This window comes from Falco peregrinus, chromosome 2, assembly GCF_023634155.1.
Source record: "Falco peregrinus isolate bFalPer1 chromosome 2, bFalPer1.pri, whole genome shotgun sequence".
In the NCBI taxonomy this organism is placed as follows: domain Eukaryota; kingdom Metazoa; phylum Chordata; class Aves; order Falconiformes; family Falconidae; genus Falco; species Falco peregrinus.
In genome coordinates, this window is record NC_073722.1 from 106,785,476 (window position 1) to 106,801,285 (window position 15,810).

At 41.5% G+C, this 15,810-nt stretch overlaps 1 protein-coding gene across 2 annotated transcripts; it reads left to right on the plus strand.

Moving 5' to 3' along the window:
- Positions 1–4,826: 4,826 nt before the first annotated feature.
- KCTD7 (potassium channel tetramerization domain containing 7) lies at positions 4,827–15,775 on the plus strand. 2 transcript variants are annotated; one of them, XM_013301641.3, is made up of 5 exons: positions 4,827–5,258; positions 6,075–6,244; positions 7,866–8,044; positions 8,543–8,915; positions 14,549–15,775. In XM_013301641.3, coding segments are annotated over exons 1-5 (867 nt in total). In that variant the 5' UTR covers positions 4,827–5,114; the 3' UTR covers positions 14,550–15,775. The 2 variants fall into 2 exon arrangements, with proteins under 2 accessions (XP_013157095.1, XP_005240511.1); XM_005240454.4 differs by lacking the exon at positions 14,549–15,775 and having other exon boundaries at positions 8,543–11,762.
- The last annotated feature ends 35 nt before the right edge of the window (positions 15,776–15,810 follow it).

Sequence of the window (15,810 nt, forward strand, 5' to 3'; positions counted from 1 at the left end):
GTTCTTTTCTTATGAATGTGTTTTGCCTCAGAGTTAAGATTTAAATAATGCAAGATACTGATGGAAGAGATGATCTCATGTCCTTGTGTTTGGATCTTTGCTGGCTTTTAACAGGTGGGAGAGAAGGAAAAAATAAATTGAGAGTATCCTAGTGAGAGGTGAGCTTTATTTACCGCAGGAACAAGCAGGTACTTTTTAGCTTATTGCCTTTGTTGCTGCAAAGCAGGTGCTTTGGCCACCATCCCACCACCCAGCAGCCCACCCTGCTGTGTCCTCAGCCCGCTGGCGTGGGATTTGGGAGTTTAAGGGTGCTCGAGGTGGCGTGGGATTTGGGAGTTTAAGGGTGCTCGAGGTGGCGTGGGATTTGGGAGTTTAAGGGTTCTTCCCCACATCCCTGCCTTGCCGCCCGGCGGTTCTGCCTCTTGGAACCGCTTTGCCTCTCCCGCTCTGCGGCTGTAGCTCTGCCCTGAGGCTGCGCTGCTGCTTTTTTACACCTGCGCGTTCAGGAGCGACGTTTCAGGAAATAAGTTAATTTTACGGTTCGGTATAAATTTCCCAAATCCTACCCAATCCAGGTGTGAAGGTGTGAGGAAAAAGTGAAGCCGGAGCGCCCCCCAGCGCCGGCCCCAGGCAGCGCCGGTGCCCGCCACCCTTTCACACACACACACCACACCCCCCCCGCCGCCGCCGTGCGCGGCCTTCGGTGGCTGTGAGGGGGCGCGGGTCGGTGGGTGACGGGCCGTTCCCCTCGGCGAGGAGCCGCAAGGGCGGCGCAGTCCCGGCCCGGCCCGCTGCCGCCCCCCCGGGCTCACCCACGGGCCTGGCCGGGCCCGCCCCGCCGCGGCCGTTCCCGCTCGCCGGCAGAGGTGGCGGCGGGCGCTGCCCCCGCGGGCCGCCAGGGGGCGTGGGCGCGGCGCTACGCGGCCGGCGGGGGGCGCTGGGCGGGCAGCGCTGAGGCGGCGGCTGCTGCCGGGCCGGGCACACGCAGGCGGCCCCCCCACCCGCAGGTGCGGGCCGGTGAACGCCGTAATATTTAGGCTCTTCGGAAGGACCTAGAGCAAGGCGCTAAGCCACAGTTTAAAGTGCCTAATTAACGCTTAATTTGCTGGGCAGCCGGCTTCCCTAGCATCTGGCTCCATTTCGGAGCCCTCCCCTGGGCCTGAGCTGCCCCATCCCCTGACAGGACGATGCTACCACGCTCGGGGTGTGACTGGAAAACTGGGTCAAGCTTATGAAAGCTTGTCGGTGCTGCGGAGCCCTGTGTAAGGTGGTGGTTGCTGCGACCAGTAGTAGCCTTTTTGCACCAGTCATTCAGCAGCTGGTGGCTTGGCCTCCCTGCTGGCCCGTGCCCACCCAAGAAGGCCACCGGCCCTGAGGTGTCATGTCGTGTCCCACACAGCCTCTCTTACGGAGAAGTTGCAGCATCCCTTTGTCATACTCCTCGTTGTGTTTTGTGGTGACTAGAGACGCTGAGCATGTCCAGGATTTTACAGTCAAGCGGCATCCCTTCATCATACCCCTCATTGTCTTTTGCTGGTGACTAGAGGTGCTGAGTACATCCGGGATTTTACAGTCAAATGCATAATACAGCTTACTGCAGCTCAGGGATCCCTGCCCTGTTTCAGGATGTTTCTTTGCTGTTCTGATGTGGATTCATTAGCATGAACTGCATGTCATGTTTTCTCCCACTTTGTTCACACAAACCTCGGGTCATCGGAGTCCAAGAATGCTGCGGAGAGACTGCGGAGTGGTGCCTCGTTCTGCATCCTCACAGGGAGCCAGTTTCTCCTGGAAAAGGGAGAGACTTCCTAACAGTCTGGTTGGTGTCTCCCCAAAAGAAGCACCTTCCAATGAGTTCACTTTGAACAGCAGTTTGTGCTGGTCTCCTATGATGGACTCATACATCAGTACCTTGATGAGAAAGACTTTGACCCTGTAATCATGATGTTGTTTTCTTATAGGTATGTAACTTTGCTAGCAGTCATGTCACCTCAGAAGGAATTGAGGAGAAAGTTTTTTAAACCAATATGGAAAAGCTGAGAGAACACCAGAGCCTTGAAAGGCTTTTTTGAAACACAGCACCAAGTAAAACTCAATGCAGCTGTAGGGTTGCTATCACTCCCTAGGGAATGAAGCAAAACTGGCAGGTCCGGTTCAGCTAAATGGTTGTGTGGTTCTGTGATTTAGTAAGCTTGCTTTGGTGTGTGGATGTGAGCGAGGATCTGAGCTGTCAATAACAAAGCTCCGGAAACGAACCTCTGCCATTTAAATGACATGTAGCTTGTAAACTGGAAGGAGGTGTTTCGGGTAGAGTTGGATGGTGCTGCCATATGGTTCAGTTAAATATCTGATTTAGTAATAATTTTTTTTATTGATGATGTCTTCTCATTAATTATCTGTTGATCTGGACCTAGACAAATTGGAAAGCGAAATGGATGCAATTTACTTAGTTTAAATAAACAAAACAAATGCTGTGACTTTAATGAGAGATTTAACAAAGAAATACTTTTGTGCATAGTTTATAATTATGGTGCATACTTTAAGTGGCAAGAAGAGGATATTCAGATGGAGATATATTCCTCATGAAAGGAAGAGAAATGAAATGTAAAGAACCAAAATGCAGAAGATTGTATGTCGGAAAACTGGCGAGTGATTAGCTTCTGTTTTTCTTTCAGGAAGACTCTGCTCCATCAGCATACTGCTGTTCCGCTGCTCTGTGTCCTTGGATGAACAGGAGGTGAAGCAGATCTGGAGAGGAACTTTGCTTGCCTTTTAATGAGCATTAAAAAACAGGTTAAACTTGTCAATGATCAATCTCTTCATTTTACTGCCACTAATCTTAGTCTTGAAATCCTGGACTAATTATGGGCTGATGTCTTGCATGCTAAACCTCACTGTTTAGGAGATTGTTTTGTGTGAATGTTCCAGTGGCAAAGGAGGTCATTACTCCTGAGTGTAACATAATTAACATATGCTCTCTCATGGTTTTTTTTTCCTAAACCTTTGTGTCCTGTTGAAGGAGGATTATGAAGGAGGAAGAAGAATTCCTTTTTCTCAAGCCTCTGCTTCTGTTGGGAGTAGAGGACCTTTGTGGTAAAGTGCTAAATGGATGAATTTACCCAAAACACATTCTGTGGTCTATGATTCCAATATGCTTAATGGAGCTGAATTTGTTTATTCAGAGTACTCTCCATTTACTTGAAATCTATTGGACATTCTTGAAAAATGTAGACAATTAAAGATCACATTTTTGGTCAGTCTTGAGTTCTTTTCAGTAGTCTTAGGGTAAGAGAACTGGAAATGTAGCATCAAAGCACTGGTGTCAAGTCACAGCATTATAAATAATACATTCACAGTAAATACAGGCTTGCACTCAATTTTGGATCTTGTAAATCAAGCTTCTGCAAGCTGTTTCTTGATGATAATTTGTTTACTTTTTAGAAGAGTCCTACCAAAATAATCTTTCATTTATTTTGTCCATGTTCTTTATCTGTGAGGCATAGTTAACTCTTTTGATAATTGATGATGTCAGGATAAACGTTTCAGGACAAATTTTAAAATTGTTAATAAGCTGTGGACATTGAGAAGCCCTTCCGTCCTTATTTATCTGCCTATGCATTGTACTGTGGTGGAAAAATGATTATGAAGTGAAAGCCCATCTTCTGAACTGTAGAGAAATTAAATACTGTCTTGAGCTGAGATAAACCTTCTAATAAGCTGCAGTTTAAAAAGAAATTTTTGAAACTTAATGGTACCTACTTATCTCGGTTTATTAGGGCATTAAACAGCATCTAGAACTCATCTCCAAATTTTTGTGAGAGTTGGCTGTGTACAGTCCCACTGAATATGGAGGTTTTGCTCTGATAAACTCTGTAAGGAATATGTTTTGACCAGGAGTATCCTACTTCTCTCTGCATTGCATTAGCAGAATTAGTAAGGCAAAATAATTAATAATGGTTGTAAAAATTGTATGTCATTCCTGCTTGTTTATTTTGATTGGAAGCAACTTTTATGAAACAGTCAATAAATACATGTAGATGTGCTTGTGCAAATATTCCTCCTTTTTTTTTTTCCATTTTATAATGATTTGAGAGAAGGAGCTTGCAGGGTCAGAGAGCCAGACGAAGCCTCTAGTGGTACAGCACCTTCCTTAGGATGTTGTTACGCCAGCGGAGACACCACAGCAACCCTGGAAACGGGAGGTGCTTTTTTTTTTTTTTTTTTTTTTTTTTAAACATAGCGCAGCCTAAAGAGAACAGTAGGGTTTCGAGCTTTTCCTCCTCTGCTCTTTCAATGGTTGTTGTTCAAAGATTGTTGTTCAGAGGTGTTTTTTCAATGCTTATTGCTCAATGGTGATTTTTCAGTGCTGATTGTTCAGTCATGATTTTAATGCAGTTTGTGGTTGGTCCGTCCCACCCTCCGTTTGAAAGGGCCTGTGACAGCCGCGTAGCTGGTGTCGCTGTGCAGGAAAACGGTCATTGCAGAGGCGCGGGGTAATCCGTAGCGTTAAAGCCGTGAGTATGCCGCTCCGTGCGCAGCGCCAGGCGGTGCACTGCGCTGGAGGCCGCCCGTTCGCTCCGTGTGGTCGGAAAATCCCTTTTCCCACGTCGCCGGGAAGGCGGGCAGCGAGCAGCGCCCGGGCCGCGCCGCCGGCCGTGCCCCGCAGGCTGCGCTGCGCTGCGCTGCGGGGGCGGGGCGGGGCCCCCGGCTGGGCCAATGGCGGTGGGCGGCGTGGGGCAGCGGCCACTCAGATCCACCCAGCGGCTGCCATTTGTGCTGCAAAGGCTGCCGGAGCCAATCAGGCACCGCGCCGCGCAGCCAATGGCGGCCGCTGGCTCAGCCGGCCGCTGGCGGGGCTGGGTGCCCGTCGGACCTGGGGACGGCGCTGCGAGCGGCGTTCCCGCGGGGGTAGCGCCGTACAGCCCGTCCGCCGCTCGTTGCCCCGCGTAGCAATGCCGCGGTGAACTGCCGCTGTCAGGCCGGGGAGGGACGTGCCCTGCCTGCCCCGTGAGCTGCAGCCGGTGGGCAGCGCGCCGGGGTCATTTGGGTCCGGTTTCCCAGTTGGCAGTGCCACGGCTGCCCACCCAGCAGAGCTGCTTAGGGGAGCCAGAGGGATGGTGGTAGTTACGGGGCAGAACAAAGTGAGTGGGAACCCGGATGATGCCATGTCGAGCTCGGATGCGGAGGATGATTTCCAAGAGCCGGCCACTCCTACCGCAACCCAGGCGGGACAAGCGCTACCTCTGCTGCCTCAGCAGGTAAGGGCTCTCCGGCACTGTGCAGCTGGGAAGGTCCTCTGCCTGCAGCACGTACCGCCCAGCGGCCGAAGCATTCCGGAGATCTTTGCTGGAGCATTTAAGCATAGCCAGTTCATTTTCCATTAGTAACAAAATGGTTGAATAAAACGAAGTCTCTTGAATTCTAATAAAATTACTAAATTCAATAGCTTGGCAGCGTTACTCAGAATTACCATCCATATTTGTACTTGACAGATACAACTAAGTGTTTAGCCTAGTACCAGGCATCTGAAGGTGCGGTACTCGGCTTTCAGGCCTGCTGTAAACCTAATGTAAATACAGAATCACTGGGTTGGTTTTTTTCCAGCATATAGTAGCGTAATCTAAAAGAACCCGGTGGAGTAGCAGCTGAGTGCAAGTCCCGAGGTTGGCCTGAGATTTCCTACCTTTTGCGTGTGTGTGTGTTTAAGGGGGGTGGGTTGGGTTGTGTATGTTGTTTTGTTTTTCCTTTTCCCCAAAAGAGTTACGAGGAGACACAAATGCTTTTAATGAATATCTGGTATTAAAGCTGATGAGTGATTACTGCTGTTTCAGATGTCCAAGTAAAATTAAAACATTCACTGATTACACCCAGAAGCCAACCAACATACTCAAGTTGTTAACCCTTGAACCTCACTGTTCTGTGGCAACAGGCCAGGAAAGAAGCATTTTTGCACCAAGTTATGGCACAGTGGCAAAGGTCACATGCTGTGTCTTCTGGAAGTTGTACCCCTTTTGGCCTGAACATGTCTGCAGAGGACTGGAGGCTCATTTCTGATGATGTGATTGCTTTTGCAGTTTCCAGAAGTTGTTCCACTAAACGTAGGAGGCATGTATTTTACAACAAGACTGTCAACACTGAGACGTTATGAGGACACAATGTTGGCAGCTATGTTTAGTGGAAGACACTATATTCCAACAGATGCTGAAGGCAGATACTTTATTGACAGAGATGGAACCTACTTTGGGTATGTACAGTGTCCTCAGCAGTATAATTTAAAAGTTGTTACTGAAGAAAATTATTTTTAAAGAAAAATTAATTTTTAACACTACTTTTTCCTTTTAGTTAGTCATATTTGTGTAGTAGGTAGATGTGACTGGCTGGCATCCAAACCTTCAAAACATCTCAAGTATATTGCGATTAAAAAGCTATTTGTTTTATTCTTAAGAACTTAGCGGGAAAATAAAAACAAGTAATGTCTTGAATTTGTACATTGTCTCCTCTAGAGTATCCCCTTCCAAGGTATCAAGCTGTTTTGATGTTTTAAAAAAGAATGTATTTGGCAGTCCTTTTCATAGGAAGCTCTGTTGTACAGCACTGGTTTTTGATTGATGTTACAGTGTTTATGATAGAGTGGGAATGGAAGGAATGCATCTAGGTTTCTTAAACAGTTGAAAGTTTGATGCTTTCAGTGTTTAAACAGGTTATAACATAACTGGTAAAAAAACAAGCCTCGTAGAATTTTTTTTTTTAATTATTTGTGCTGGTAGTGCCATATTCCTTCACCTTCAGGATTTCTTCTTATGTGTTTAGCTTTTGCTTTGTTTTTAATTAAACTACCATGATCATACTAATGCTCTGTTTGAACTGGTCTGAGATTGCTATAAAAGATAAGCAGCGTTCATGGGTTAATGTCTTAGCCCAAAGCAGATTTTGCAATTTAACTTACATTTCTTCTTCCTGCTTTGTAGACATTTCCTTAATCTCTTCAACAGTACTGAATTATTTTCAAAGCACATTCGGATTGTAGCATAATCTGGGACAGAAATAGATTAAGCCACTATATTTATTTGAAAATAATTGTTTCTTTACATTTGGCAATTTGGAAGTGCCTCCTGCTTTGTTGGAAAACCAATTCATTTGTGATGTTATCAATCTGAATTGAAAACACAGCTGGCAAAGAGTGCCAAGTTAGCACGTGCTGTTTGTTGGCATTCTAATGAAGATTGCAGCAACACTTGTTTGGTTTGATATGGTCAGTAACAGTTTTGTTGGTTCATGCTTATAAAGTGATTTATTTCCCTGTTAAAAAATCCTGCAGCTTAACACTGTTTCAGAACTACAAGGAAATGTTGTCTCTGTTATTATAATAACAAAGCATATATGGCCCTGATCCTGTGAAAAGAACACCTCCTTTGCAAATGCACCATCCATTTAGCTAGAATCCTGGTTCTGTGTGGGATAAAATGTCCATGTATATGATTCACCAGGAAAATGGAAAAGACTATTTTGTCACAAACCTAAATTTGAAATACAGTAACTATGATCTCTTTCCCATGAAACGCTGTGTCCTCCTCTGTTTTAAGTGCTTAGTCCACCTTGAACTTTTTGTTTAAAATATGATGGTATTTTTTTGAATGAGTTTTGACATTAATAGAGGCAAAATGTGAAGTGATGACTTTGAAACTTGAATGTGGCAAATGCTTTTAAAAACAAAAGCTGGAAATATGATGCCTATTTCAGTTGCTGTCTAAGTGTAAGGATTTCTGTCTCAAAGGAATAAACAACGAATATCCAGTATTTCCTCTCCTTTCCCACCTGCAACAGTTATGTTGTGTTAATTAATAATATTTTTGCCCTTTTTTTAGAGACATACTTAACTTCTTGCGGTCTGGTGACCTGCCACCAAGAGAACGAGTGAGGTCAGTTTACAAGGAAGCTCAGTATTATTCCATAGGACCATTGCTAGACAATCTAGAGGATATTCAGCCTCTGAAAGGAGAAAAAGTTAGACAAGCTTTCCTGGGCCTAATGCCATATTACAAAGGTAAATAAAATGGTATTGACTGTTTCTTCTAGCGTGAATTGAATAGTATACATGGTGCTTTCAGATCTGCTTTCAACTTTCAAACTAATTTCATTGTATTTGAGAAGTTTTATTATATACTTTTCATGCTCTTTAGATCTTTGAGGTTTCCACGCCAGATCTGTTCCTGCCGCATCCAAGGATGCGGATTTTTCTGCTATCTTAAAAGGGAGCAAGATCTAGGCCATAACATGCAAGGCTTATTAAATGAGAAGGTTTCTCTGCCTCTGCATTTGTTCTGTTAGGACCTGCCACTGAATAAACCTGGGCTTATAGTAAGGACAAAAGATAGCAGATTGAATCAGTTACTCTACACCTAGCTATGTGCAGCTTCCTGTTGCTGCTAGTATTATGGTAAGAATAACTTGTTAAACACTGCAGTAGTATGTTTCACACAAAATGATTGTATTTGTTTTCTTTTGCTAGGCTTCATTGTTATTTTCAACTTTTTTTTTTTAGATCATTTGGAGCGGATAATTGAAATAGCAAAGCTTAGAGCTATGCAAAGAAAAGCAAGATTTGCAAAATTGAAGGTCTGTGTCTTCAAAGAAGAGATGCCGATCACTCCCTATGAATGCCCACATTTCAATTCTTTACGTTTTGAAAGGAGTGAAAGCGAGACAAAGCTATTTGAACATCACTGCGAAGTAGATGTATCTTTTGGCCCCTGGGAGGCTGTGGCTGATGTATATGATCTTCTGCACTGTATTGTGACAGACCTGTCTGACAGAGGGATAACTGTGGATCATCAGTGTATTGGTGTCTGTGATAAACACCTGATAAATCACTATTACTGCAAGCGTCCTATCTATGAATTCAAGATTACTTGGTGGTGAGTTATTTTGTCCAGAATGGTGCAGGCATAAAAGGACTTCTAGACGACAATTGCTTTTAATATTTTTGCAACATGTCTCTGGAAATGCATTGCTGCTAACATGTATTGGAATCAGTCTGCTGAAGTGTTGGCTAACGCTTCGCTGCTCAGCAAAAGGGCACCTGTTACTGAGGTTGAAAAACCTCTGAAATCTTGAAAAACCAGCCTGAAACAAGACTGTTGGCTCAGGTACCTTAACGAGGCACAAAACAAAATCACCTCATGGAAATTATGGAGAGGAGCATCTTAACATCTTTTAAAAGGTGCCACCTGACACGTGGCTTTAGTATCATAGTCTGCAAAATGGATATTGCAGGTCTCACCTGCATTATTATAAAGCTGGGGTGCTAATAATGCTGACATAACATGGTTCAATTTTACCCACTTACAAATGTTCTAATCACCACTTAAACTTACCACTTTATAAAACTGAGTAACACCCAGCACAGAGATTCTGGAAATGTAATTTTCATGTAATAGGTCATTTAAAAAACAAAACAAAACAAGGAGTATTCCCTATATATTATTAATTGTCGTCACGATGAAGCTATATTCATTTTTTAATTAAGAATCTGCATTGTGAATTATAATATGATATTTCAGTTATTTTCTTTGTTAGAAAAAGGAATAGCAGATTTGGAATATATTCCTTAATGCTTTTAGGAATAATAACTGTTCATGGAAGACTTGTGCCTGTTTTTAGCCTTAGAAATTCTAAATGTTTACAGTATTTACAAAAAAGAAGCTCTAATAGAATCAGGTCATTTACAAAGGCTTTTGGTAAATGAGAAAACCCTGTATGTATGTTCCTATTAGCAGAAGTTAGAGGAATATTTAATGTATATTATTTTGTTACTGACTCTTTTTACATTCTGTGAGAATAACTGTTCTAGAGTTGGTCAAGTGATGATACTAGACAAGTGCTTCCTTCACCACACCTTCTTCAGACAATTAAGTCTCATTTTTAACGTATTTGTTGACCCTTCCTGGTGTGATATCAGGGGAAAAAAGGTCAATCTTCATATTCAAATGTTTCTCCAATTATAAATGGGTATATCTGAGGAGGAAATTTCTTTCCACACTGAAAGAGGCAGCCATTGCAGAATCATATTCTTTTCAGAAGGTAATTGTTGCGTTTCTGACGTTAATCACATCTCAAAGCTGAATTTACTTTATGTCTAAACCTGAAAGATTGATCCAAACATCTGAAAATACTACTGTTTTGTGAGGTACAGAAAGCTTGAGTATTTTTCTAGAAGACCCCACTTGAAGTGGCCTCAAAATAATCGTGAGGGGAGAGGGAAAGTGTTTGCATATTGCATTCCATTGGATTAGTTAATCCAAGAATATTACTTAAACTTTTGACCAAAACACTTAGGAAACATGTTAATTACAATGATTAATATTCTCAGTTACCTGAGGTAATTCTCAGAATAATTCTAAGAACTTTATGATCAAAGTGTCTTGCAAAACAGAGGCAAATTGTTTGCATTGTCATGCTTTTATGTATTTAATTTAGGAATTCTTAGTAAATTGTCTCTCTGAGGTGGGGGCATATAGTTCTAATGATCTCTGGTTTTTTATTTTTTTACTTGCAGAGTTACTTGCAAAGTTTACTTGCAGAGGGTCTTTGTCAAGTGCTGAGTTTCAAGTTCAGAGCTTAAATTTTGAAATGGAGGGAAGGAGGAAGTTTATGCATTTGAATCTTAATTTTAAGTATGTTTAAATGGTTTTCCAAGATATTGATTGGCCTTTGTGTTACAAGTTGTTGTTTGACACCCCAAAATTAAAAGTCAAGCTGAGAGTAGTGAAGTTTCCCTAAAAGGTGAGGAAGCTTGCATGGTTTCTTTGCTACTCTGCTGGGTTCATTTTTCTCCCCCCTCCCCGAGAATCTTAAACTGTAAACCACAATTTCTGATAAAATGACGGACGAACTTAAAGGTGAGGCTTACAAAGTTTTGGCCGCTTGTACACTTGAGACATTGAAGTTCAAGATTTTCAGTATCTGTTTAATTGGAGACTACAATGAGGATTGCAGTTTTACTGGGTTATTCAGTGGGTTTTGCCGCTTCCCATACATGTATTTATGTGGCACGTGACTCTGGTTTGAATTTCAGCACTACTTGCAGAAATGGAAGTCTGATTTAACAGTATGGTTTTTAGTTTGGCTTTAAGAATTTTTCTGCTGTTGTTCTAGAGAAGCTATAATAACAAAATCCCTGTTTTGATCATGTTTGTTATTTCTTAATGTGCACACCCCCCCAATATTTTATAACTTTCTCCTGTTTAGTGCTTAAATAAGGAAGGAAGACTACCTAACCAAAAAGATAAGATTAAAATCTTGGTCTGTACCATGTACATCTTAATTGAAGCTTTCATCCTTCAGATCCTCCAGAAGACAGCAAACATTAAGTGCAATATAGAAAACATGGATTTGAGCTGACATGCTTTCATTGAATACATACATTCTGTGTTGTGATTTGTGCAGGTTAACAATATTGTTAGCAATGACACACTTCTTCTAAGCAGTCTTTGTTTACAATTATTTAGAAGATATTACCTAATATGTGTTCATTTTTTGGCAGAAACAGAAGAGTTGTGCAGGTGGATGTTGAGGGAGTATAATCTAATAACTGGTTTATATGACATTATTGACTTTTCTTGGCATATAGCGTAATTTTTGAAATCTGCATTTGCAGCAAAAATGTGAGTAGCTGATCTACTAAATCCATGTTTAAGATGATAGATGGTTTTGTATATCGTGAGTGCTTTATAATTGTCTAATTAAACTAAATACCTATGTAATACTGCTTTTTTTTTTTCTTTAGGACTTTTCTTCATACCTAGCTAGGCTAGAGGATTGCTAGAACACATTTACCTATTTCTCTGTGCTTCTCCTACTTAGCTTTTTGCCACTTTATCATCTACACTGCTACTTTTCCACCCCATGCTCCCAAATACCCTGTGTTTGTGAGTTGACACCATAGACAAATCGGTCATACAGTAAACAGTCTCATGTCATCAATATGATGTTGCTATGTATATCATGTTTGCAGATCATTAAAAGGACAGTACATGTCAGTCCATTTAGTTCATGTAGTTAGAGGGAAAGACACTTTTTATTTCATGTTCTGAGGCAGGATACATGCCATTTTTGGTCCCAAATTGACATAAAGGAATACGTGTCAGAATAAACTCCCCTCCCCAAATAAGAACTCTCAAATATTTTCACTGATTACATACCTGGATTGTAGTGATTACTCTGTTTTTTATGAATACTGGGGGTAATGGTGGGAGAGTTGAGGGATAGTTATTTAAAAAGTAGAATTGTTAGCTTTTTTTTTTAAGATTGCTGTGTGTCTGAACAAAAACATGACTCATCATATTAACTTCCCATCTATATGTGGGTTGTCTGGTGGTATTTAACGGGGAGCAAAGGGAGATCGTACTATCGGGTCTCATATTAAGTGACTTGGCCAATTTCATAGCACATTAAAAGTTTCTGCATCTGTTTTATGCTTGTAAAATAGGAAGGATACCTACTCATCTGTAAAGCCCTCAGAAATGACATGATAAAGATATTTGTGCAGCATCCACTTAATGATGTTGATTTCAAGAGTTTAAGACAAATTTTAAAATCGCATAACTTTTCAACTTGGTGCGTGCTTCTTAACTTGAGTACCACAATACTCTATGTAGTAACCTGAAATACTCATTGCTGGACTTCTGTCCTCCTTGGAGGAAAGTGAAGGTGCTAGCATCTTTGATCTGGGAAGTCTTTGAGCCATAAGCAGATTCTTTTTGTCCTTGTAGTGCATGTTTTCTTCCGAGACTGCTGGATTTGTTTCTTTTTTTAAAAAAAAAAAACCAACTGATTTTAACCAAAACCTATAAGGAAGGATCAGTTTCTGCATTGAGGAGAATGTGGGTTCTTTGGTTTGTGTTGGGGGTTTTCAGGACTTCGTTATCTGAACAGTAAAAGCCGTGAGTTACTGCAGCAGGAAGTTCTGTCTACCCCCCCTTTTGATGGATTTTTTTTTTTTTTTTTTAAGTTTTAGGAAGTCTGCCTGGGAGACACTTCATGATGTAAAATATATGAAAGGACCTGAATTTGTTAATGTGAATATTTTTGAGGTTTTGTTGTTGTTCAGTTGTGTAATACTCTTTCCTGAGACTAGCAGGATAGTTAAGGGTTGAGTTAAACATTGGTTTTCGGATAAGCCTGCTTATGCCTTAGATATCCCCTGCCCTCATTTTGTAAAATCGCTCATCCCAGAGGTGTTCAATGTCTGAAAGAGTGGAGGCTGTTACAGTAACAGGAAAATGAAGAATCTTGATTCTCAACAGTGAGTCCATTAAGAGAACCAGCACTTGTCAATTCAGTTGTGGTCTCTGTTCTTCTGCTCTGTGTAGATGCCTGTGGCTTCAACAGCCAAACGAAGTAGTCACAGGGTTGGGTTTGGCTACCACACGTCCTTGAAGGCAGAAGTCTTCTTTCGTATGAGAAATGTACTCTTTGCCACAAGCATGTAATCTGGCCTTTACTGAAGCGACGGTTAAAATTCCAGCAAACTCTGAAGGATATTGATATTTTAAACTGCTTTAAACAATAGCTTTGCTAAGCCCTAATCTGTTTTGAGCCAGATTGTTCCAATGTATGTATTGGGAAAGACAGGTTGGCCAGTTCTTTTATTGAAGGTTCTCGGTATGTCTGTGTTTTCCTAGCGAAATCTAAAGCCAGCAGAGGTTGCTGCTCACTGCCCCCCAGAAGCGAATACAGCCTGTTTAAAATGTATCCTGTGCATTCAGCCTGTGCTGGTTTTTGCAAATATGAAAAAGTGGGAGGGAATTAGTTCTGCAGTGTATTTCCCAGGGACAGTCCTCGTAAGCTCTGAAGGAAGATTTTGGTGAGATCCCCATCCACACTCCCCCACATCTCAGTCTGTTAGATGAAGTGTAAGAGGCATGAGGAGATGAGGTGTCCAGCCTGAAGATTCACAGTGTGATAATGACTCTGCCTGGATTCCCCCTTGGTCCTTGCCCCGTTCTCTGATCTTTCAGATGTACAACTTTATGTGCAGGAAACCTATTTCTTCTTTCTGCTGTACCCTCAAATTTGTTTGCAAGGTGAATACTTAATCTGTTTTAAACTAAAGAGATTCTCCTAATATTACAATATGGTGACTGATAGTTACTAAAGAATCAGAGAAAATCTTATTACTGACAAAACTACCTGAATAAATGAATTAAGAAACCTTATGTATAGATAATCACTTTAATTTCACTCTTCTGCTTTATTTTTTTCTGAAGACTGTTAAGAAATGTAAACTCTTCTTTTAAGGGCTTACATCTGTTTCATAGTAATATGTATTCAGCCTAATTGCCTGTATTTTGGGGTTTAAGGGCCTTGTTTATTGCTTGCTCTGAGCTGAAGGATAAGCCCGTGATCTCTCATTTGTTTGCTTTTTTCCTTTTTTTTTTTTAAATAGCAATAAAATTAAAGGTCGTGATTTTCTAGCTTCATTTGGCGTTTGCAACCCCTGGGAATGTGCCTTCCCAACTTTATTCTCACTGCTCATTCTTGTTTATAGATGACCTGGGACAGGTGACATGATGAGGAAGACGATGGAAGTGCCAACAGGGAAAATCTCTTGTCAGAGCTGATTGTTTGCATTGCAGAGTGTTCTTTCCATTTTGTTTCAACTCTTGTGCTGTGAGGAACATTCAGCAGCATTTATGTGTGAGATCAGGCAGAGGATCCAGCCCTGTCTGGAAGCCCAGCTAACCTCCACTGTGTCCATCCATTTTCTGTGTAAGTTTATTGTACTGTGATGTATTAAGTGGGTCGGAAAATCCAGTGTCTGTGGATTACCCTGGGAAGTACAGCAGTGACAGGCGAGGTGGCTGTGGGGTCACACTAGCTGAATTTTGGCATTGGTATTTGGAGGTCTGAAGACCTTTATATGCCACAGCTTACGCACTGATCTTTCTTTGCATGGCAAAGCCAAGTAATCAAGTTAGGGATGCAACCCCTGACAGGTAAGAGAAGACTTCACAGCAAATACTGTAGAAAAACGATCTCTTAACACCTCATAAACCTCTGGGAGATTATACTTCTTTCACTTTCTTCATTTAATAACTACTTTAATCTGGACAATTTATAGACCCTGCTGGCTTGTAAGTTGTGATTGGTATTACTGAACCCTTTGTTCTTTAATTATTTGTAGGTGAACAATTGTAAATTGTTTTCAGGTTGTTCACACACAGTAGAGAGGACCCAGGGTAGTTCAGAGATTTGGGCTATGGAAACATAATTTCATGTAACAAACAGAGAAAACCTCCAGTCTTTCATTATCTTTCTGCAAATAAGCTAAGATTTCAGAGGGTAATTGTGTTGTTATTATCTTCTGCATATAGTCCTCTAACTGGAAATTGCTTTCCAGAACAGCAGTTCTTAGTCATTTTACTTACACAAGCTTAGTATAAGTTTACCTCCACTTTCACTGTGACTTTTTATAAATGGATTTTGTTTTGCTGAATTATAACTTGTATGTGTCTATGCATTGTAACCTGTAATGCCTTTGAAAATCCAGCCTGGAGGCTAATGATCAGGGTTTGGAATTATCTCCAAATGTGTTTTGTTTTTAAGTAAGCTGATGTGTGATGTTTAATACTGTGGGTATTGTAGCATATCATTTCTTACTATGTTTGACTTTTTGTTTCAGGTAATATATAGTCTATGTTTTTTATTTAAAATATGTAGAAAAAATGTGGATATAAAGTTTGTGTTGTGCAATAAAAGTGAGTTATACTGAAAATCGTTGGCATCTGGCTGATCTGATCGGCAGCAGCT